Raw genomic sequence first — 23248 nt, 5'->3', positions numbered from 1 at the left:
AGCAGGCAGGTCCTCTACATCATGTTGAGGGCCTCTGAGGTCTGATTCTTCTTCTCTGTACAGTTTGCCAAAGTGCTGTCCCCAGAACTCTGATGGAATGAAGCTGTCCAGGTGTGTCAGGCCATTGTTGGGGTGGGTTGCAGTAATGTGCCAGAATAGACCTCAGTCTTTATTTCTGAGGTGTGACCAGGTGGCTTTCATAGAGTCTTTTCTTATGCTTAAGTGGTTGTTCATATTGCCTCTTCTGCTTGAGGAGAGTCTGCATGTTCCCTGGGATCATGCTGGCTTTGTACGCATTGTAGTTGCTGATGAGCATTGTTTTATTGTTGGATCTGTATTTTCACTATTTTATTTGGTTGTATTTCACATCCTAGTATGCTTGGTTTGTGGTTCACTTTTTAAATCAACACATGTACGGTCATTCACACAAAAATGTGCACATCATAACATCTGAAAAGAGCTAGTGTGATTCCAAATTTGCCTCTTGGTAGAAGATGATCCGGTAGATGTAGCAATCACTTATAGGGTTTCTCTCCCTCTCATAAGAATTATGTAAATTTACTTTAGTTATCAATACAACATTATCAGTTGACTAATTGCCAAACTTGGACTTGTTACTAAAAGATTATGGCAGCTATCTAATGAGTTTCTCATCTGATCTGAACCAGGCATTTCCTGGATTATGCTCTTAAGTCACTACATTATGACGATATAATGAAAACCAATGTCTGTGTTGTTTCCCCCTCAAATAGGGTTAAATGTATGGTCGGAAGAGAAATGTTTTTGTGTGAGCTGAAAAATCAGGTTACATCTCTAAACAGAAGATTAATTGTTCTTTGTGGAGAGGCTGGAAGTGGGAAAAGTGCCATCATGGCAAAGGGAGCTTCCTTGGCTTCTAATTGGATCTCTGGGTAAGGGCTCATTGTTGACAGGGAATTTATGCAATAGAGGGAAATTAAGTTCAATTACATTACTTAAAAGAGGTTTATATTTGTAGCTGTACAAAAGGGTATGAAAATGTGCACTTTTGCCTCAAACCTCACAAAACAAGTACTTGAATTTCTCTTAGCTGGATGGCAGAGCAAAGCAAGTTTCCTGCTTCTCATCTTCAGCTCCCAACTGCTGTCCTCCATGTATTTGCCCCCATGCATTAGGTTTGTAGCCTACAGAATTGGGTGAAACACAAAATTATTGCATGCTGATTAAAAGGTACAAATTACATATATATAGGTATATGTTTGCATATTTTGTTGGAGTTCAGCATTTGAGTCCAGCATCTATATCTGGAATTGGCTTCTGGTTTTTGTTTTTTTTAACTGCATTATCACATTGATCCAGAGATGTGTGGCAGTGCAGTGTGCTTAAGGCACACTGTATATGCACTGTATACTGCTTAAGGCACACTGTATATGCACTGAATACTGCTCCGGCCCTTCTGTGAACATGCTGCTGGCCAGATTTTGCTCGCAAATGGGGCATGTGGCCCCGCCTCCTGCATCTGACATCAGATGCTGAACTCTGATGTCTGATGCAGGGGGTGTGGCTAGGGGGGCTGTTCGCGGCGGGCTTAACCGGAGTCTCCGCTGGCCTCCCTACACTACTGGCACTAGAGAAATGCAAAACATAGAAATACTATGTAATGCGTAAAAGGCATACAAATCTATAATTTGGTGTATGTCTCTTTTTAAAAAATTGATATGATATCCCAACTTTTCTTCTGGCTATGCTTCCAAGTTTTTAAAGGAAGTGCATACTTTTAATTCTATATGCATAGCACTTGATGGAATGTACATGACTGTGTTTTGTACTCTTGCTATGTACCCCCAAGTCAAAAATGCAAGATGAGAATCAGCTCCAGCTTCCTAGAGAGTTGTTGCCAGTTGAGGTAGGCCAAGTGGTTATTAGTCTCAGTGGGCAGCATCCAGACCAGCAGCACAGTGCAGCATCATTGGTGGACACTCCTGCCATAAACAGTGGAAGAACTGCACTCACTCAAAGGTTCAAGTTCAAGGTTTATTACAGTCCTCGACCAGCACAACAAGGAGACAGAACATACAACACAGTTCAAGATAAAAACATAATACCACTTATATCACAATACTCTAGGGTATATTACTGAAACCACCAAAAGCCTCCCAATCTTAAGGAGGGAATTAATTACTAAAACTCAAAAATTTATAAATAAGACAGAGTGAATATACAATTGAAATAAAAACATAAATAACAATTAAAAAGATAACAGGTCAACAGTCTCAAAACCCACCAACTATACTATAACTAAAAAGCTATAGGGCAGCACTGGATTTATTAATTAGAAGCCGACGCAGTCTTCGAGCTGCTGCACAGAAGCCCACCACTTTCCAAGTAATGGCAGGAATACTATCCTCAAGCAGGAAGGCCACTTGTTGGCTCGGCAAATTTCCTGGGGAACGAGCCAGCAATGGAAATATTAATTCTAGACCGAAGTCCCTGTAAAAGGAGCAATGAAGCAGAACATGTTCAATTGATTCAACTTCCCCATCACCACAAGGGCATAGACGTTCCACATAAGGAGTCCCACTGTAGTGACCTTCAAGAACAGCAGAGGGAAGGCATCTACATCTAGCCTGTGTGAAAGCCAACCTATATTTGGGGATGTCTAATTGTTGCAAGTAAGTTAAAGGAGCAACAAGGTACCTTGTGGTATCATTGCAATAAAAACCCGGGGACTTAGATAAATTTTCCTGCCGCTCCGTGTCTAGTATTTTCTGTTTCACCAAGGCACGGGCTTGTTGTACTTCCATTTTAAGCAGGGTAAGCGGCAGCAACCCCAATGTTGCCAATTTAGTAAGTATTTAACGTTCCCAGGAGGCATGAAATGAATCTTGTGATGTAAGAGATACCAGACAACCATGGGAATTATGGATCTTAATCCAGTAAAAAATCATAAGTATCCAATATCTAGGCTCCACCTTGACTAGACCCGTCTCCAGTCTCAGTCTGGCATTAGAGACACAACGGGGGATTGAAAGTACAGCTCTAAGAAATTTAGATTGAATTCTCTCCACCTGCTGAAAACTAGATAAGGGCCCTAGCTGCGCACCATATGTAAGCTGAGCAAGAGATTTGGCAAGGAAAAGTTTAATGGCATGAGGTATAAAACGCCCCCCCCCCCCCCGCTTACTCCAGAAGAACCTGAAAATAGCACTCCTCTGAGCATTCTGGGACACATAGGTAGCATGTGGCTTCCTAGAGCCCGAGGCATGGAAAAGGACCCTCAAATAGTTGAAGGTAGAAACTTGCGGAATAGGGTGGTCATCAATTTTCCAATTATGATGTTTAGGTTTTTTACCAAGGGCCATAATCTTTGTTTTAGCATAATTAATTTCAAGACCATTTTCTTTACAATAGGAGGCCAATACCCCCAAGGCACATCTGAGGCCCACAGGTGATCTTGCCAGGATAAGAGCCAGTGTGGTATAGTGGCTAGAGTGCTGGACTAGGACCGGGGAGACCCGAGTTCAAATCCCCATTCAGCCATGATACTAGCTGGGTGACTCTGGGCCAGTCACATATCTCTCAGCCTAACCTACTTCACAGGGTTGTTGTAAGGAGAAACTTAAGTATGTAGTACACCACTCTGGGCTCCTTGGAGGAAGAGCAGGATATAAAATGTAAAATAATAATAATTTAAAAAATAATCAGCATACAGTAATGAATTAATGTGTCTCTCTGGTAACTTTGGATGGTGAAAATTCAAATCTGCCAAATGAGTAACCAAGTCATTAATATAAAAATTAAAAAGAAGTGGATCCAGTATACAACCCTGGCGCACCCCTTTCTGAGTGGGAACTGCAGACAAATGGCCCCATGGGGAGCAGCGCACCTTCAAGGCTGAGTTCTCATGTACAACAAAGATCGAGTCCAAGAAGCGGCTATCGATCAAGGAAGCTCTTAATTTCTCCCACAATCTAGATCTTGAGATGGAATCGAAGGCAAATCTTAGACTTATGAAAGCAGCATAAAGCGAATTAGGATGCTTCTCACAGAGGTGTTGCAAAATTAAACAATTATCCATGGTTAATGGCATTATTCCTGCCCTAAACCCTAAACCCATGGCATTATTCCTGCCCTAAACCCAGCCTGTTCCTCCGCCAAGATTGGTTCCCTGTCCATCCAGTCCCTTAGCTTCCAATAGAGATGTCTTGTATACAACTTACTAATAACACTAAGAAGACCTATAAGTGGTCTTAAGTGGATGGATCACCTCTTTGTCCTTTTTTAAAAATAGGCATGATAACTGCCAACCCCTAATCCTGAGGGACATGCCCCATCCTATCTATCACAGTAAATAGGGTGGCTAAAACAGGTGTCCACCAATCAATATTATTTTTAATCAGCTCTGGGGGAATGCAATCAATTCCAGCGGCCTTGCCAGGCTTAAGATGAGCAATCAAATCTTTAATCTCTGCCTCTGATACTGGTGGCCAAGGGGGTAATTCATTCCAGTCAATCTCTGTAAAGACAAAAGGAACAGTATCGCTATATAGAGACTGAAAATGGCTTTCCCATGTCTCAAGTGAGATGCAGCACTCAGGATGCAATGGCCTTTCTATCGAGAGACCGGCCATAATATGCCAGAATAATGCAAAATGCCTTCCTCTATAAGCCGTCTCCACATTGACTCACTCAAAGGTTCTTGTGTTCCTCTCCTTGTGTTCCTCTCCTTATGATGGAAGAAGCTTCCATGAGTGATGGTACATGGTGCTGCTGGTCTGTATGCCACCCAGTCAGTATAAATCAAATGTATAGACCTGGAAACATGTTTATGTAATAGGACTCTCACCACCCACAGTCAGCAACCTAATATCATTCAGGGGGCATAATAAGCAAGAATTTAAAAACAGTATCTTATGTTTTCTGTTGGGCAAAAAAGAGCTATTTCAGTATGTTTTTTCCCCTTTGCCTTTTAATGCAGGAACCTCAGAGTTATAGTTCGATTTATTGGTCTCACTGGTGAAAGCAGGAATATTCGATTGATTCTCTTGAGTCTGTGCTACCAGATATCTGATATTTACAATGTCCGTGCTAACTTATCCCAGGTAACATTAAATTTTGCTTATTTTTAAAGCTCAGAAGTAATTGCCTTGTTATGATGACGTTCCCCCCTCCCATAATCTTTCACTTAATATAGCAGTCAATAAAGTTATTTACAGTAGACTTAGGCAGGGATGTAGCAAGATTGGAGTGGGCCCCACCCTGGTACAAAAAGTAAAGATGGGCCACTGATCCCCCACACCTTTTTCTTCAGAGAGGTGGGATAGGGAGAGCAAAGAACAAGCTGTTGCTTAGCTGGTGGACCCCTCTCTCCCAAGGGCCCAGGCAGGAATGTAAGGAGCTTGCTTGTGATTGGAGGACGAAGTCCTGCCAGTGGCTCAACCCAGCCCTTCTGGTGTTTGATCGCATGTGCAAAGCACACGTATACCCCAAGCCATGCCCCCTGCATCTGACGTCAGATGCAGAGGGCATGTCCAACATCGGGGATGGGACCAAGCAGCCTCTGCAGAGCTACCCCAGTCAGCGGTTTATGGAATTGCTGACTGGGTGCTCCTTTCCGTGCTTTCTCAAGGAGATAGAGAAAGGAGCTCCCAGTCATTGATTCCACGATCCACTGACTGGCCCCATCCCCAGTATTAGACACACACCCTGCATCTGATGTCAGATGCAGGGAGCATGGCCACTGCCCAGGAGGGTCCATTCGGACCTAGGGATGTGCACGGAACCACGGAGCTGTGGTACGGCACTGGGGTGGGGGTCCATTTAAGGATGGGGGAGGCTGTACCTACACCTCCCTCCGCTTGTCCCCCGCTGGCGCACATCCATTTAGCAGGCATTTGGGGCAGCAGGATACCTCCCTGCCGCCCCTTCCCCCTCTGGCAGCAAAAGGCTTCAGGAAGCATGTCGTCGTGTGCATGTCGCGTGCATGTCACGTCCCCGCGATGTGCGCGTGATGTGCGCACGTGCAAAAGGCTACCTGAAGCCTTTTGCTACCAGAGGGGGAAGGGGCGGCAGGGTGGTAGCCTGCCGCCCCAAATGCCTGCTAAACAGACTCATGCCGGCAGGGAACAAGAGGAGGGAGGGGTAGGTACACCCTCCCCCCGCCCTTAAAGGGACCTCCACCCCAGCGCCTTAACTGCTGAACTGCCCCAAGGCTGGACCGGTCCGGAGGCCTGCAGAATGGCCTCCAGACCGGTCTGAGCATATCACTATTCGGACCCTCTCTCATCCTCTCCAGTCACACTGGTTGGCTGAGCTTTATTATTTCTTGTTTACACGGTCAGACAGGTGTTATTGACTGGTTTGTTTTATCCAGACATCGAGTCCTTCCCAAGGACCTGGGATGCCAGAATTTTATTGTCAATGGTTATAGATATCGTTGCAGAATATAGGCTGTTCCCACTAAAGCTGCTTTTTGTAATTGGCTGATGGTGATTTCTGTGGCCCCTATGGTGTTGACGTGCTCTTCAAGGTCTTTTGGAACTGCACCCAGGGCACCAATTACCACTGGGATTATTTTGGTCTTTTTCTGCCACAGCCTTTCAATTTCAATTTGTAGATCTTTGTATTTGGTGATTGTTTCTATTTCTTTTTCTTCTATTCTGCTATCCTCTGGTATTGCTATGTCGATTATTTTGACTTGTTTTTCTTTCTTCTCGACTACAGTTATATCTGGTGTATTGTGTATTATTATTATTATTATTATTATTACTACTATTATTATTATTATTAATTCGATTTCTATACCGCCCTTCCAAAAACGGCTCAGGGCGGTTTACACAGAGAAATAATAAATAAAGAAGATGGCTCCCTATCCCCAAAGGGCTCACATTCTTAAAAAAAACACAAGATAGACCCCAGCAACAGTCACTGGAGGTACTATGCTGGGGGTGGATAGGGCCAGTTACTCTCCCCCTGCTCAATAAAGAGAATCACCACGGTAAAAGGTGCCTCTTTGCCCAGTTAGCATTTTTCCCTCAGCCCAGCGAGCATTTCAATGAAATACCAGCTGGGGAGGAGGGGGCATTCCTTGTGCTCCCAGCTAACGACGCTGGCTGGGTTTGGGAGGGGGCAAGGGGGTGCCTTGGTGCCTCCCCCCAGAACCTGGTGGCTGAGGGATGGTTGATTCCTCCCCACCCCGCCTGCCTCAAAAACAGCTGTGGTGGGGACCTAGTTCACGATAGAGACCAGTGGGGTGGGGAGTTGACCAATGACAGCTTCCTTCCTGAAGCAAACAGCAATCTTGAAGAGGAAATATTAATCAGACCTTCAGCATGGGAGTGAAAGGTTAAAAATCCCCTCCTACCACAGTACCAAGCCTGATTATTCCCTGGTGGGTAGGGAACACACAGACAAAAGGGCAAACCAACTATACATGTTACCTCACATAGGGATGTGCACAAAACCGGTTTGCCCAGTTTGGTTCGAATTCAAACCAGGTTCAAACCAGGAGGGGGTGGTTCGGTTTTGGTTTTGCTCAAACCTCCCCCTGGTTCGGTTCGAATTCAAACTGGTTTGAACCAGTTTAGACACCCCAAAATTGGTAGGATGGTAGCTGGCACCCAGGGGTACCTGCCACCCAAACCCCAAAGCAATCAGACACTCGTACGATATTTTATGAATTTTTGAAAATTATTTCTATTTTTTCTCATAGGATATAATGGGACTCCAACCAGCCCATTATTCCTTATTGTGGAGCACCCATGGGTGCCAACAACCATGAAAACCCCAAAGCAATCAGACACCCCTATGATTTTTTATGAATATTTGAAATATTTTTAATTATTTTTCTCATAGGGTATAATAGGACCCGAACCAGCCCGTATCCCCTATTGTGGAGGACCTAGGGGCACAAAGGTGGGGTAGGTGGTAGACAACCAGGGGTGCCTACTATCCACAAAGTTCGAAGGCAATTGGACACTCCTCTGATTATTGGTGAATTTTAAATTTATTTTGGAATTCCTCAGAGAGAATGAGGATTGCAGCAAATGTATAGCTTCACGTCGGGGAGAAAGGGGTGTGCTAGAGTGGAGTGTGGTGGGTGGTATTTCCCAAGGGGGGCCAGGAAGCTATCAGAATTATCTGAAAGGAATTGGGCAAAGGCCTGATTTTTAAGTGATTTTAGAAGTTTATGTGTCTTTAAGGTTAGCAATGAGAGTGGATTCATAAGTTTGTCATTGAAAATCTTATATGCTACCAAAGAATCTACACTCAGAACACTTCAGAAACAACAAAACCCAGTACCCCATGGGTTAGCAACCCATGGAGGTGGTTGGCACCCTCTTTGCACTAGACCACCACTCACTCTGGGTCACACCAGCACACTTCAGAAACAACAAAACCCAGTACCCCATGGGTTAGCAACCCATGGAGGTGGTTGGCACCCTCGCTCTGGGCCACCCCAGCACCCCCCAAGTGCAGTTATGGGGCTGCTGAAACCTACATTCTTCCCTATGGAGAAAAACCTTAAAGCCACTTGTGGGGTGCTGGGGTGGCCCAGAGTGAGTGGTGGTCTAGTGCAAAGAGGGTGCCAACCACCCCCATGGGTTGTTAACCCATGGGGTACTGGGTTTTGTTGTTTCTGAAGTGTTCTGAGTGTAGATTCTTTGGTAGCATATAAGATTTTCAATGACAAACTATGAATCCACTCTCATTGCTAACCTTAAAGACACATAAACTTCTAAAATCACTTAAAAATCAGCCCTTTGCCCAATTCCTTTCAAATAATTCTGATAGCTTCCTTGCCCACCCTAGGAACTACCACCCACCACACGACACCCCTTACTCTACGACATCCCTTTCCCCCCGACGTGAAGCTATACATTTGCTGCAATCCTAATTATTCCTATGAGGAATTCAAAAATACTTCAACAATTCACCAATAATCAGAGGAGTGTCCAATTGCCTTGGGGTTTTGTGGGTGGTAGGCACCCCTGGTTGTCTACTACCCACCCCACCTTTGTGCACCTAGGTGCTCCACAATAGGGGATATAGACTGGTTCTGGTCCCATTATACTCTATGAGAAAATAAATTAAAATATTTCAAATATTCATAAAAAATTGTAGGACTGTCCGATTGCTGCAGGGTGTGGGTGGTTGTTGGCACCCATGGGTGCTCCACAATAAGGTATAATGGCCTGGTTCGAGTCCCATTATACCCTATGAGAAAAAAATAAAATTAATTTTCAAAAATTCATAAAAAAATTCTTACGAGTGTCCGGTTACTTTTGGGTTTGGGTGGCAGGTACCCCAGGGTGCCAGCTACCATCCTACCAATTTTTGGATGTCCAAACCAGTTTGAACTGGTTCGAATTGAACCACCCTCTGGTTCGGTTCGAATTCGAACCTGCAGCGCGAACCGGATGGCTGGTTCGGTTCGAATTCGAACCTTCGAACCAGTTCGCACATCCCTAACCTCACAAGGGTTTTGACCTTCAGTGTGAATCAGATGAGGGGACAAAATCTAGGCATGAGCATTCCCCGCCCCCACTCCATCGCTTAGCAAGTGATCAGTGTTATCTGATCACAGAGCTGACAATCTGTTTAGCATAGGATTGCTAAAGTTGGTCTTGAGTCTCCAGGAATGAGTATAATTTCTCAGGTGCCTACTGAAACCAATCCTAGAGATTTTAATATTTCAGTAGCTGAACCTGCACAGAGCATCTATGCGGTAGTTTACTTAATTTGGGGGGTTTAGTTGGGAGAATTCGTTTGGCTGGTCCTCCCTTTTTAGCCATGCATTGCACCCTGTTCCCCTCTCCCCCCCACAATGGTCTCACTCCCCCCCAGCGCTCTCTCGCTCGCTCTCCCTCCCCCCAGCGCTCTCTCGCTCTCTCTGCCTCCCCCCAGAGCTCTCTCGCTCACTCTGCCTGCCCCCAGCACTCTCTCGCTCGCTCTGTCTCCCCCCCAGCGCTCTCTCGCTCGCTCTGTCTCCCCCAGCGCTCTCTCTCGTGCTCTGTCTCCCCCCAACACTCTCTCGCTCACTCTGTCTCCCCCCAGCGCTCTCGCGCGCGCTTTGTCTCCCCCCCAGCGCTCTCGCACGCACTCTGACTAATCCTGCGCTCTCTTGCGTGCTCTTTCTCCCCCAGCACTCTCTCGCGTGCTCTTTCTCCCCCCAGCGCTCTCTTGCGCGTGCTGTCTCCCCCAGCGCTCTCTTGCGCGCTCTGTCTCCCCCCAGCGCTCTCGCGTGCGCTCTGTCTCCCTCGCGCTCTCTTGTGCGCTCTGTCTCCCCCGCGCTCTCTCGCCCACACTGTCTCCCCCTGCACTCTCTCGTACACTCTGTCTCCCCCCTCTCTCTCTCACGCGCTCTGTCTCCCCTCGCTCTCTCTCTCACGCGCTCTGTCTCCCCCGCACTCTCTCACCCGCACTCTGTCTCCCCCTGCACTCTCTCGCGCACTCTGTCTTCCCCCTCTCTCTCTCACGCGCTCTGTCTCCCCTCGTTCGCTCTCTCTCGCGCTCTGTCTCCCCTCGCTCGCTCTCGCGTGCGCTCTGTCTCCCCCCATGCTCTCTCGCCCGCTGTCTCCCCCCCGCGCCCTCTCTCTCGCTCTGTCTTCATTTACTTTTTGGACTTTTGTTGCGAGAATTTCGTTGATTGTTCAGTTGTTTCTGAGTTGTTGTATGGGTGGTGTTTTTGCGGGGAGGGGGACTGCCAGCAGCTGGACTACACAGTCTTTTTTTTTTTTTTTGGAAGGAGTGACTGGGAGTGGTGTTTTGTTTTTTTAAAGTGTTATGGGGTTTCGTTTTGTTTTTGAGGTGTGGGGTGCGAAAGAGTGGCTGTGGGGGAGGCGGGCCAGGAACAATGGCAGGAAGAAGGTTAACGGCCCTCACACGGCCCTCCCCACCACTACCCGCCACTCGCAAAGCAGGTAACTGGCCCCAGCCACACCCTCGTACCTGCTCCTGCTGCTCCAAGGTTGCCAGCCAATTCCCGCCTGCCGTTCCCCGCGTCCTGCCCCAGCCGCTCCCTCATTCCTGCTCCTGCTGCCTTTCTTTCTCTCTTCCCCGAATATGCTGGCCGCCCTGTTTGCCGCCTGTTTGGCTTCCTCAGTTTGCCGTTCCACCCGAGCCGCCCCCTTGTACCTTCTCCTGCCACCTTTCTTCCTCTGTTTCCTTCCCTTCCCTGTTTTCTTCCCTCTGAATCCTTCCCTTCTTCCTCTGTCTCTGTTCCCCAGTCCTCTGTCCTGTTTGCCGTTCCCCGAGTCCTCGTTGCGGCTCCTTCCTCAGCCAATGGTTCCAGCCGCACGGCTCCGGACGTAGTCCTCAACTCGGGCGTCCGTAAGTGAATTATATATATAGATGACTGAGCATTGATTTTTCCAGTTACGCAGCCCACTGCTGTGCAATAAAATATCTTTTGTTTAATTTTTTAAATGAAAAAGTTATACCAACAAAATGCATACATATAAAATACATACTAAACTGTTCCAAGAATAAATAACTCTTTAAACCTGAGAGTCAGATACCATTAATGTAATATTTAAACTTAGTGTGGTCAAGCTTGTGTGTGTGTGTGTGTGTATATATATATATATATATATTTTGATTTCTATACCACCCTTCCAAAAATGGCTCAGGGCAGTTTACACAGAGAAATAATAAATAAATAAGAATAAATAAATATTTTTGGCATTGAGCTATAAATCAAACTTTCTCAGTCCATTGTTTACATTTCAATTCATCAAGATTCCGCCAATTCTTTGCTATTATCATCTTTGCAGTTGTCAGTAAACTAGGTATTAGTGTTCTATGCTTCCTTGATATTGTAGGCATGATCTCCAACAATAATATATTAAGATCCAGCAATAATTAAATTCCAGGTATTCTATTAATATTCTCTTCTACCATTTCCCAACAATTTTGAATTTCTTTACAGTCTTACCACATACGCAAGAGGTCAGCTTGAACTACTCCACATTTCTAGCATTTTACCTTTGGTAAAAGTAAATCTGGTTCAAGAACAGATCTGATGTCATCAGGAATACCTTTGAAAATGTTTTCCCTCAATCCTGTTGTTGACACCCTCTTAATATTCTGCAAACCATTATGAGTCTCAGGGCGTTTTTTACACAGGGCTTTTAGCTTGCATCTCCTCCGGAATGGAGGGTATATTATGAATACATGATATGAATTGAGGTTTCATATATTGGCCAGATTTACCCCGAAGTCCCTGTGAGCATGATCAAGTGTAGCCTGATTTATATCTGGGGTTTAAAAAAACCACTTTTTGCATATATATTTTTTGAGGAAACTTTGAATACGTAGTAAAGTCTCACAGTATACTTGCAGTAAAGCTTGCTGTATGAAAAATGCTGTGGTTTCTACTGTTTCTGCTGAGTTGACATTTTTTTCTCAGTACCTTAATTCAGAACCATGATTTTAAAGACACACAGTATGACCTAACACAAAGTATAAAATAGCTAGCTGTTTGAGACTGGCTAAAATGCTTGCTGTGTTTCTCCAAAAGGATTTTGATGGACTGGTGGCAGAGTTTATCTCCTTACTGGAATTTGCTACGCAAGACAAACCACTTCTAATATGCCTGGATGGCATAGATGAGTTGTCAGAGGAGTATGATGCTGACCTTTCTTGGATACCTACTGAATTACCAAAGAATGTGTATTTGATTATTTCCACATGCACAGAATCAGATTTCTCATGCTTAAAAAAATTGGAGGTAAAATTCTACTTTGGGTTGTTTTTCATTCTATACTTCCGAGGGGTGAGAAGTTCCAGGGCAGCTTCATAGGGAAGTTTTCAGGGCAGCTTCATAGCACTGGAGGCTTAACTAGTTCAATCCAGTTCATTGTGGACACAACACTTGCACAGTGATGGATCCCCATAGGGCAGATTGTGGACAGGTTTACAGGATCTACTTTGTTTTTTAATTAATCTCCTGAGATTATCTTCTGCAGGAAAAATACGATAGGATCTCCCTGTCTTTGAGGGTTTGTCATGTAATGGCCAGGAAGTGGAATCAGTGGAGCATGTTTTGCTGTACTGTACTGCAACTTCTACACTGGCGCCCACCAGCAATTGATTACTTCTATACTGTCAGCATTACTAAGTAGATCTTATCAATTGATAAGTAGATCTTATCAATTCTATACTAAATATGTATTGTTGGATAAAGTTCCTAGGGTGACTTTAGTTGTTGCTATATTTTTGAAGTTCCTTGGGAGAATGTATGTAACTCCTGAGGTCCACCAACTGGAGCCAGGAGCAAAACAGTGACTTGGGGTGGGCAGAGGTAGATGCAAAATGGTGTTTAAGAGGGCAGAGCGATTTATCTACTGCACTTCATGAGCCATATACTGGGATAACTGCATATAGCAATAGCAATAGCAATAGCAATAGCACTTACATTTATATACCGCTTTATAGCCGGAGCTCTCTAAGCGGTTTACAATGATTTAGCATATTGCCCCCAACATTCTGGGTACTCATTTTACCGACCTCGGAAGGATGGAAGGCTGAGTCAACCTTGAGCCCCTGGTCAGGATCAAACCTGTAACCTTCTGGTTGCAGGGCGGCAGTTTTACCACTGCGCCACCAGGGGCTCATATATCAGTACAAATCTACATCTGAGTTACTACAGGTCAAAATTAGTTTAGCCTAATTTAGAGGGTGTGTATGTGGAGGGGTGTCTTTTTGTTACTGCTGTTTAAAACCTGAAAGTCAGAAATTCTTCCTGATCTGCAAATCACCCAAAGATCTATCAGAAGTTCCTGATCCACCTTATGCCCATTCCTGCTATAGGGCATTAGATAGTCCAAACTACACTTCCTGATTGGCATGCAAGCATGCATGCACAGGCACACCTGCAAGCTTCATTGCAGAAAATGGAAGACTTGTGCTCAAATTCACATTCCTTGACTGAATGGAGGTTGGAGAGGCCAGATGATGATAAGGGAGGCACACATAGCCCCTCCCCCCATTCTCTTTAACAGTGTCCATGTCTGGGAAGGGAACTGGACAGTTACACCCTATAAGGATGGCACTGTACGCCCATTGTGGACTGGATCAAGCCCACATTATTCTTGCAATATCTGTTTACTTACAAAGATACAAGAAAAAACAGGAAAATATTAAGCATGCAGGTAGTCTTAGATTTCAACCACCATCAATCTCAAAGCAACAGCAGCACCCTGCAGACCCAAGACTTCCCCCCCAGCTTAGAAAAGCATTTTTTTCTTTGGCCAAATAGACACTTCTCTGTTTGCTTTGCTGGCACACATAACTTTTTCCTTTCAGAATTGGCCTCTAACTGGCTATGACACATCTCAAGAGGTTAGAATTGCTGATTTCCCATCAATACCTCATTAATTAGAACCCAACTGTCCTGATCAAATAACACTATCAAGTGACAAGCTATACAGGAATTTAGAGAACCATTTTGCATAACAGAATCACATGGCTTTAATAAGTACATAGAAAAGACAGATTATGCAAATGTATTACTACCATTGTTGTAGTATGAAAAACATTTTATGAAAAACAATTTTTGCACTTCAGTGAGGCAAGATCCAAAAGCAATTTTTGCTGTGATTGCAATCCTGAATAGTAAACTACCTACACTAGCATAATAGCAACTTAATGTTTGTGATCTCTCTGAAGTACAAAATGGATGAGTGCAGGGAGCAGGGTGATTTTGCCTCCCAGCGGCTAAAGCAGCAACCTGCTTTGCCTTTCTTTGGCATAACTGCTGTTTTTCTCAAGATACTTAAAGCCAGTCCATACAGTTGGTTGCCTGCCTGTGTGCTTTTGGCTTGTAATGTTAAAAAATAGGTGCAGCCTTATACTGTGTTAGATCACTGGTCCATCTACCCCAAGCTTCCCCAACCTGTGGCCCTCCAGATTTTGCTGAACTACAACTCCCAGCATACCCAGCCACAATAAATTGGGCCGCAGGTTGGGGAAGCCTGATCTATCCCAATAGCGTTTCTTCTGCAGTCAGGAGTTCACCTAGGTAATTTTGGCACCAGGAGCTGAAGGGCTTTGGAGGCCTCCCTTAAACATTTTTAAAATCAAACCTCCATCCTGGGGGGGCCTCCTCCTGGGTAGCCGTGTCGCTCCTTGACATTTTCACCACCACCATGTGCATGGCCAGGGGGTGGGGGGTGAGCCAAGCCGGCCTCTACCTCCCCTGTGGTGGCCGTGGCCGGCAGTGGGCACAGCAGCTGGTGGGCCTGTCCGTCTGGGCCTAGTGCACCTGCATAGAGGGAGGATTGAGCATTGCAAGCCCGTGACATCACAGGCTTGTAATGCTTGATACTCCCACTACGCAGGCACACTCAAGGCCCACTGTGCCCACCACCACCACCATGGCTCACCCCCCATCCCCCGGCCACTCACATAGTGGTGGCAGAAATGGAAAGGAGTGGTGTCGAGTGGCGGGCGTGGTGCAGTGGTGGGGCAGGAACAGGGTAGTGGCAAGTGGCTCCCGCCGGACTCAGGAAGCCACAGACTAGAGCCCCACGGTCCGGGGTTAAGAGCGCCTCTGTCTGCAGTGGCTCTCCAAGGTCTCAGACAAAGATCTTTTTCCATCTTGTCATTAAGGCCCAGTATTGGATTTAGGCACAAGCTAAGTAAGCTACATTTTATGGCCCCAGATTATGAGGGGGCTCTGAATACCAAAAAATGACTAAATATCAAGTTTTACATAATTGGTTGAAAAATAAATGAGAACGCAAAAAAGACTCTAAAACAGACATTATTGTTCTGATAAGACAAAAATACATTCATATGACTACACAATTATTTATCATATTGAGTTTATAAATCTGTACAGAAATAACTGGAAGTTATAGTGAAATTTTATTAGATCAGAGCCTGGTTAGACCAATGGTTACAGGCAGTGTTAATCTCTTCAGACAAATGCTGCTGGAACCATGAATGGTGTGGTAAGGGCAGGTGAGTGACGCAATGGGGTGGGATGTCCAACCTGTTTTGTAATGCTTTGGGGCCTTTTAAGATTGATATAGTTTAGGGCCTCAGCATGTCATAATCCAGTCCTGTTAAGGTCCCTTAATGTAATTGGAAATGCCAGAGTTTAGCTTGGAACTTTGTTACATATAAAATTCGTCTTCCTTAATTTGCTGCATGCCACAATCCTTGGATAAAATGGATTATCCAAATTATTACAATGGGATAATTACTCAATTTGCATTGTTATAAAATGCTGAAATCACTAGCTTATAAACTAGTAGAAAAGAACAATTTACTTGCCCTGTCTGTTTATGCCAGAATTCCAATGTCAATTGCATCTATGGGTTTCTGGGGGAAAGTTGAAGATGAAACCAGGAGAGGACTGGAGACCCATACAGGCAGAGCAATCTGTTTGGCTATTAAATGAAGAGGTGCACAGTCTTTGAAATTAAATCTCTTTTGGCTCAGATATTTTTGGTTAATCTATCCCATGCACAAATCTGGTGGAAAAACCTTCTAAAGTTATGCTTTTTGACATCTTGTGTTAGCTTGGCAAAAGTGCCATCAGCTCACTTGGCTGTGTTGGTCTATGACCATACTAAATTAAACTAAGCTCATTTGGCTTTGGTCAGCCAAATTTGGAGGTGACATGATAATTAAGATATGCTTCTTTTCTTCAGAAAATAACAGTTAACGAGAATATTCTTCAAATACCTCCTTTAACATCTGGCGAGATCAGTTTGATTATCAGTTCCTGGTTTAAAAGAGATCACCGAAGACTCTCCAAACATCAGTATGATCATTTAATGGAAGCATGCACAGCCTGCCCACTACCACTGTATCTCTATTGTGCTTATAAGGAATCCTGTTTATGGACATCTTTCAGTTCAAAGACAGAGGCATGTCTTCCTCCAAATATACCGGACATGTATTCATTGATACTGAACAGACTGGAAAGATTCCATGGAGAACAAGTTGTGAAAAAAATGGCAGCCTACATGATGCTTTCAAGAAATGGTATCACACAAGAAGAGCTACTCGACCTTATGTCAATGGATGAAGCAGTAATTCTAGAAGTAGTTAAATTCCAAAAGGCCTCTGTTTCAGCGTTCCCTCTGGTGCTGTGGATGGAGCTTTTGGATGATCTTGGAGATCATCTGAGACAACAGAGAACAGATAACACTTATGTTTTTACGTGGGCTCACACATCTCTGAAACATTTTTGCATTGAGAGATATATCAAAGCACTGGATTCCAGGGTATCAGTACATACTACCTTTGCAGACTACTATTTGGGTAGAATTCCACATGATCTCAGGAAACACAGTGAAATGTCTATAGTTCAGCCTCTGGCTTGGGTTTTGAACAAGGAATCCAAGACCAGCTACATTTTTAATATCCGCAGGCTCTTTGGGACTCCATATCACCTCATCAAATCTAATAATATTACTGTTTTAATAAAAGAATGTCTCTTTAATTATGAGTTTCTCTTGCACAAATGCTGGGCTTCATCAATTATCAGTGTAGAAGAGGACCTAAAAGCAGCCATCAAGAAAGAAAGGTGGGTTCACAGCATTAGAACAGAGATGGAAAAGTCGAAGCCTTGGCATACCTTATCACACATACCCTTCTAATTTACTCAGCCCATCCACAAACCTGCTAGGACAGAATAAGTCACAGTACTGCTTAAGAATCCTCTTTAAATCAAAGTTACATTTAAATACTGAGGCTTCCAACGTTCTATTTAGATGCCATTATGATGTTGTGAATTTAGTATCCATCCTGATCTTTTGCAAGCTTTTTGTTTTTAAAAAAATAATACATAATACAGGGCATGATTCACTAGGCGAACTAGGTGCTCGCCTAGGGCAAGAAGTGGGGAGAGGCGCTGATGGTCTGGATCACATGCCACCTGTTGAGCCAAAAGCAGGGCCCGCCTATTCACTAGGTGGGCCTAGAGAGCCACCTGAGGCTCCTCATTTCTGTCGCCTGCCTGGCTACCCACTTGCTCTCTTCACCTCCTCCACCTGCCATTCCTGCTGCTGTTGCTTGCTTCTGGGAAGCTGGCATGCTAGCTTATAACTGCACATTATCATCACGTTGACATGTCGCTTCAGCAGCAACTGGCAGCAGCAAGCGCAGTGGGCGAAGACAGCAGAGCAGTGAGCAGAGCGGCCCATCCGCTCAGATGACAAGAGGCGCCTGCCCATATGGGTGAAGGGGGTGAAGGTGCCAAAGCCAAGCTTTGCCTGGGGCAGTAGCAATCCTTGGGTCCTACATGCAAACTACTCGAGACAGGAATACTTTTAGTATTGTATTAATATGAGAGCAATACAGTTCAGAACAGTACGTGATGAGTCTTTCTTTCAACAGGACTATACCTGACCTAACTTTATTAAGTGAAGCTCTCAGGTTATCCCGGGAAGTTCTAATACAAGATCCATGTCAGATGGCTTCACAGCTTATAGGCCGCCTTCATCAGATTGCAGCTGCCGATAGACCAGTGGCCCCAGGTACAGTCATATACAACATTTGGATTCCTCTCCCCTCCCCCAGCAGTTCTGACTTTGCATCTTATTACTGTATTTACCCAAATTGAAGACAATTTTAAATTTAAGATGACCCCCTTAAGAAGTAGAGGTTAAATGCACCTGCATTTAACCTCTACTTCTTAAGGGGGTCATCTTAAATTTAAAATTGTCTTCGAGTTGGGTAAAAACAGTAATAAAATGCAATATAGTAATAAATAAATACAGTAATAAAATACCTGCATTTACTTGAAAGGAACAGGACTCTGAATTTAAGTAAACCTCCTGATTTCTAATATCAAAAAACTTGGGGGTGTGTGAACTAGTATTGGATTCAGATGAATACTGTATTTTGCCCTTCTGCCCCCTTCTTTTGTTTTTTAAAGAACGGAGGGGCAAGAAGGGGAGGAGGGTGCACACAGGAGAGAAAGCATTTGGCACCCTGCCTCAGGTGCACAGAGGCCTTGAGCCACCACTTCAGAGAAGTGGTGGATAGGCATGAGCATGCTGAAGGTAAATACAAGAAATAACCAAATAAGCGAGGCCCAAACTAAACTGTAGCCAAGGCAAAGATCCAGCTTTGACCTGAAACCATGTAAAGCTTGGCCGAGCTGCCCTGGAATCTGACGAGCCTGATTACAATCACTTTCCACCTGCTCTCTGGAGCCTCTGGTGGTTCACTAGAAATCTATATTGAAGAGATAAATCAATACTGATTTCAAGTATTTAAGATTCCATTGCTTGTGGTTCTTGTCTATTAGGAAAACCATGGTAATTTCACTCTGATAGATCAAATATGTGATATGTCTGCTGTTGGGGAAACTTCTGTGTGTTTCAGAAATCTTGCATCTGAATAATATTTAACGAATACTGGACTGGGGGAGGTAGCAGAGTAAAATTTTCTTAATCTGAAATTTTCCACAGTTTAAATAATTCCATGTTGATTCAGGTGATCCCAAAAAATATCTCTATCTGCCAGTCCTTTTGTCCCAATGTCAGAAGTCTTCAATTCCTGTTCTTGTACCATCAACATCTTGTCTTATAGCACCTGGTGGACTTCTCTGTGATTTTCTGAAAGGTAAGAGAGAAGAATGTTAACTTTTTAGGAACTATAACATTCTCATGTTAGAACATCTTGCTCATGTAATTATTTTGCCAATCCTCACTTTCTCTCTACTGCCCCAAAATATGCCCCTGAGAGCTTGGGGACCTTAGGGATATACATCAGGGGAAGAGAAGGGAAAGGAGAACTGGTGAAAATCACTTTGCAAGTGAAATATTCTAGTGTGGGGGCAGTATTAGTTTGGATACTGCCCAGTGACTCCAAAGAGCCTGATTTTTATAGGATTTGCCCAAAATGAACTGAATTGGTTAGGGCCTTTATCCGTTATGATAAGTTCTGATATCCTTTACTTGATGCCCTTTCCTATATGTTGCTATTTAATCTTTTCTGCACTGCTTGAAAGCAATTTGCCCTTTTCACACTTTGGGTGAAAAAATATATCTTGCTTCAAAACATTAGGATTGACCAATCTGCTTGTTCATTGACATTGTCCTGATACAGCAATTGGTACTATCTGTCCTTAAACATATCTTTGCTAATGTGGCAAGACCATAAGTTATTTAAGTACCCACATATCAGTTCCAAACACAATCTCCATTGAAACATGTGTGTTGTGTTTGAAATAGGACAGGCTCCTAACTCCTTGGATGTGTCTGGAAATGTTACTGTTACTTTTAAATAATGGATACACAGTTCTAAACACTGCATTATAATAGTAGGAAAATACATAACACATGCACAGGTTTTAGGTTTTCACAAGCAGAATCTATCAGAGAACTCCAGAATTCTTCTGTAAGTATGGCAACCCCCCCTCCCCTTTTTAAAGGGGTACAGATCTATCCACAGAATTTATCTGGCAAGTATCACTTCCCTACGGACGGAAAAAGTAAATCTATCATTAAGGATTCTGAGATTATCAAAATTCAGAAAGATTAGAAATTGCTCAAAGATCTGATATGCATAATTCTCAAAGTACCCTTCAACCTGTTGAAATTAAAGAATCTGTAACAGTTGCATACTTGCTGAAGTTACCTATTTATCTAAGCTACAGAAGGAATCCAACAATTCTCATTAGTTTCACTGGATTTAACTCTGCCATTGAGAGAGTTTTGAAACTATACTGCTCTACCCTAGGTCACTTGGATAAAATTACAGCAATTGCTGAAACCCAAAAGGAACTCACTGTTGCAACAGTCTCCAGCGATGGTACTTTGAAAATGTGGGATTTGAGGGCTGGCAAAGCGGTGTTCACTCTGCATGCAGTTGGAAAGAATATCAGTGCTATTGCTGTATGTTTGGAGAACAAGTTAGTGGCTGTGTCTGACAAGACAACCATTAAAATCTGGGACCTTTCCTTGGAAAGAGTGGTATATGCAGCTGGTGAGTTTTTGGATACTCCAGTATTAACATCTGCAATGAATGGACAACTCCTGCTTGTTTTTTTTAATGGCAGCCACATGGTTCAGGTGAGCATTTTCTTTGTTTTTTGTTTTAAATTGAAAAATAAGTCTTAATGATTCAAAAAGATATTTATATTTTATCCATAGTTAACTTATTTGTTTAGCAATTTCCATGGGGGCATCCCTGTTAGTCTGTTGGAGTGAAAGCAACAGAGAGTTTTAGCAGCTTAAAGAGGAGGCTTCCACGATCAGTGGGAGTTGCCGAAATGGGGTTTGTGGGGAGAGTGCAGATGAGCAGACAGTCTGCTCCGGGTGGGCACAGCAGCTACCCACACGACTGCCGGCTCCGTCATGGAGCCGGTTGGGGCTTGGGAGTTCAGGGGATGTGCAGCTGGAGAGACCCCCTAGCCGGGAGGCTGCTTTTAAGCCTCCCAGGCAGGGGTCTACTTGTGTATTGCCGTGGCAGAGAGCTGGTCCGCGGCAACACATGATTTAAAAAACCGGGTTTGTGGAGCACTTTCTCCGCAAACCTGGTTTAACAGCAGGGGTAGTTTAGTGGGTTACCCACTTGGAGGACATCGGGCTCGCCTGCGAGCCCAGTGGCTCTCACGGTCAGGCAAAATCGGACTCCCCTAGCCCAATTTCACCTGACCGTGAGAATAGCCTCCTTGACTAACTGCATTTCAGCGTAAGATTTCATGGACTAGAGTTGACTTCATTAGATGCCTAAACTGTCATCCTTGATTAACACTAAACAACAGGTTTTATTGTTTTAACCAAGTTTCAAAGCATGATGGTTACAAGTTCAAGATGAACATAAACTCTTAACTTATAACTTACAGAAATGTTAATGTTCTTAATATGGTAAACAGTTATGGTTCATTCCTTGTTTCTTTTCTGCACTCTGGGGTTCAGGCGCCTTGCTTGGTTATGAAGTTTCTTGATCTGCCTGTTTTCTAAGGGGTAACTCTGCATAAAAGACCCACAGAGTCAAAGGGTTCCTTTAGGCAGTTAATTTGCTCCCTGGTTTTCAGGATACAGCCCCTTCAGTATGGAGCTGAGCAAGAGAAAAATTCTCTCTGAATCCATCAGCAGGGCTGGTTTTTAGGGACCATGCTGGAAACTGGTAGATGGGGAAGCAGAGCAACCCTTCATAGAGGAGCTTCTGACCCTGGCAGTCCCCTTCAGAATGTTATCCCGCTCCCTCGTCCCCTGATTTTAGCCCCTCAAAACCACCCCCAGAGTTAAGTCAGAGAGAAGTTTTCTCTGATTCAGCAGGGGAAGGGTGTTGAAAGGCAGCATCCTGGAAACCAGAGGATTGAGGAGTGAGGCAGTCCCCTGTGGGGCCCCTCTAACCCTGAAGGTTCCTCATGATGGGTTGCCCTGCTCCCCTCGTTTCCCAATTTCTAATAAGCAGCCTCTCAAAACCTCCCACAGAATGTTGGGGGGCGGGTCAGGAATTCTGCTCCAATTTGACCAACCAACAATTGTGGGGCAGGGGTGGGATATTGGTCCTTCCAACAATTTCTCTGATGGGTCTGATCAGATCAGATTCAGCATCTTCCACCATGCACAGGTGTATTTAGGCTGTACCAGCCTATTGAGGGGCTTTCACAAATTATTTATTTATTTATTCATTCATTCATTCATTCATTCATTCAATTTTTATACTGCCCTTCCAAAATGGCTCAGGGCGGTTTACAATTAAAACAAAACAATTAAAATCAGTTAACAATTAAAACAAAAATTATAGAACAGTATAAAACAACAATTAACAATTAAAACATTATAAAACAGCAATTAAACTATCACAACATTTTTTTTAAAACCCCTGAAAACCAGGTTACAACATTAAGACCAGTTACAACTATTTAAAAACCCTGGAAGGCCAGGCCAAACAGATAGTTTTTAAGGGCTCTCCTGAAGGCCAGTAAAGAATTCAAATTGCGCATTTCTGCCGGGAGAGCATTCCACAGCCCAGGAGCAGCTACAGAGAAGGCCCGCCTCTGAGTCGCCACCAGACAAACCAGTGGTAACTGGAGATGGAGCTCCTCAGATGACCTTAATGTGTGGTGGGGATCATGCAGAGGAAAGCGCTCTCTAAGATAACATTCTTGGGCTACTTTGGCCCCTTACAGGCCACTGTGTGTGACAGAGCGTGTCTTCCGGTGGATTTGCAAACTTCCATATGTACAGAACATTTAAAATATGGCACTGGTATCTGGAAGTGAAATATTTTTGTGCTAAGCCCCCACACTATTAGCTGTCTTCTCTTCACTCTCTGTCTGCTTCCTCCT

General features: G+C 44.1%; 2 protein-coding genes and 1 long non-coding RNA gene across 14 annotated transcripts in view; 1 reads left to right on the top strand and 2 right to left on the bottom strand.

Annotated features, from left to right (window-relative positions):
- The window catches only part of LOC128326880 (NACHT domain- and WD repeat-containing protein 1-like), a 77789-nt gene that overhangs the window by 26338 nt on the left and 28203 nt on the right, over window positions 1-23248 (top strand). For all 12 annotated transcript variants that reach the window (XR_008308316.1, XM_053254706.1, XM_053254705.1 and 9 more), the window contains 7 exons: window positions 753-911; window positions 4958-5081; window positions 12500-12709; window positions 16641-17521; window positions 18334-18473; window positions 19438-19566; window positions 20686-21017. Coding sequence is in view for 11 of the 12 variants with exons in the window: in XM_053254706.1 (XP_053110681.1) it covers window positions 753-911; window positions 4958-5081; window positions 12500-12709; window positions 16641-17521; window positions 18334-18473; window positions 19438-19566; window positions 20686-21017 (1975 nt within the window). In the remaining variant the exon portion in view is untranslated. The remainder of the gene's footprint in view (window positions 1-752; window positions 912-4957; window positions 5082-12499; window positions 12710-16640; window positions 17522-18333; window positions 18474-19437; window positions 19567-20685; window positions 21018-23248) is intronic.
- Window positions 2000-11266, bottom strand: LOC128326883 (uncharacterized). Its single transcript, XR_008308318.1, has 2 exons — window positions 10930-11266; window positions 2000-2469 (listed from the first exon to the last, which is right to left on the bottom strand). It is a non-coding gene; the product is annotated as an uncharacterized LOC128326883 (long non-coding RNA).
- The window catches only part of ING2 (inhibitor of growth family member 2), a 38629-nt gene continuing 34125 nt past the window's right edge, over window positions 18745-23248 (bottom strand). The window contains exon 4 of the mRNA XM_053254716.1: window positions 18745-19559. The gene's annotated coding sequence lies outside the window, so the exon portion shown is untranslated. The remainder of the gene's footprint in view (window positions 19560-23248) is intronic.

This window comes from Hemicordylus capensis, chromosome 5, assembly GCF_027244095.1.
Source record: "Hemicordylus capensis ecotype Gifberg chromosome 5, rHemCap1.1.pri, whole genome shotgun sequence".
Lineage (NCBI taxonomy): Eukaryota > Metazoa > Chordata > Lepidosauria > Squamata > Cordylidae > Hemicordylus > Hemicordylus capensis.
This window is presented reverse-complemented; position numbering and strand designations above follow the sequence as displayed.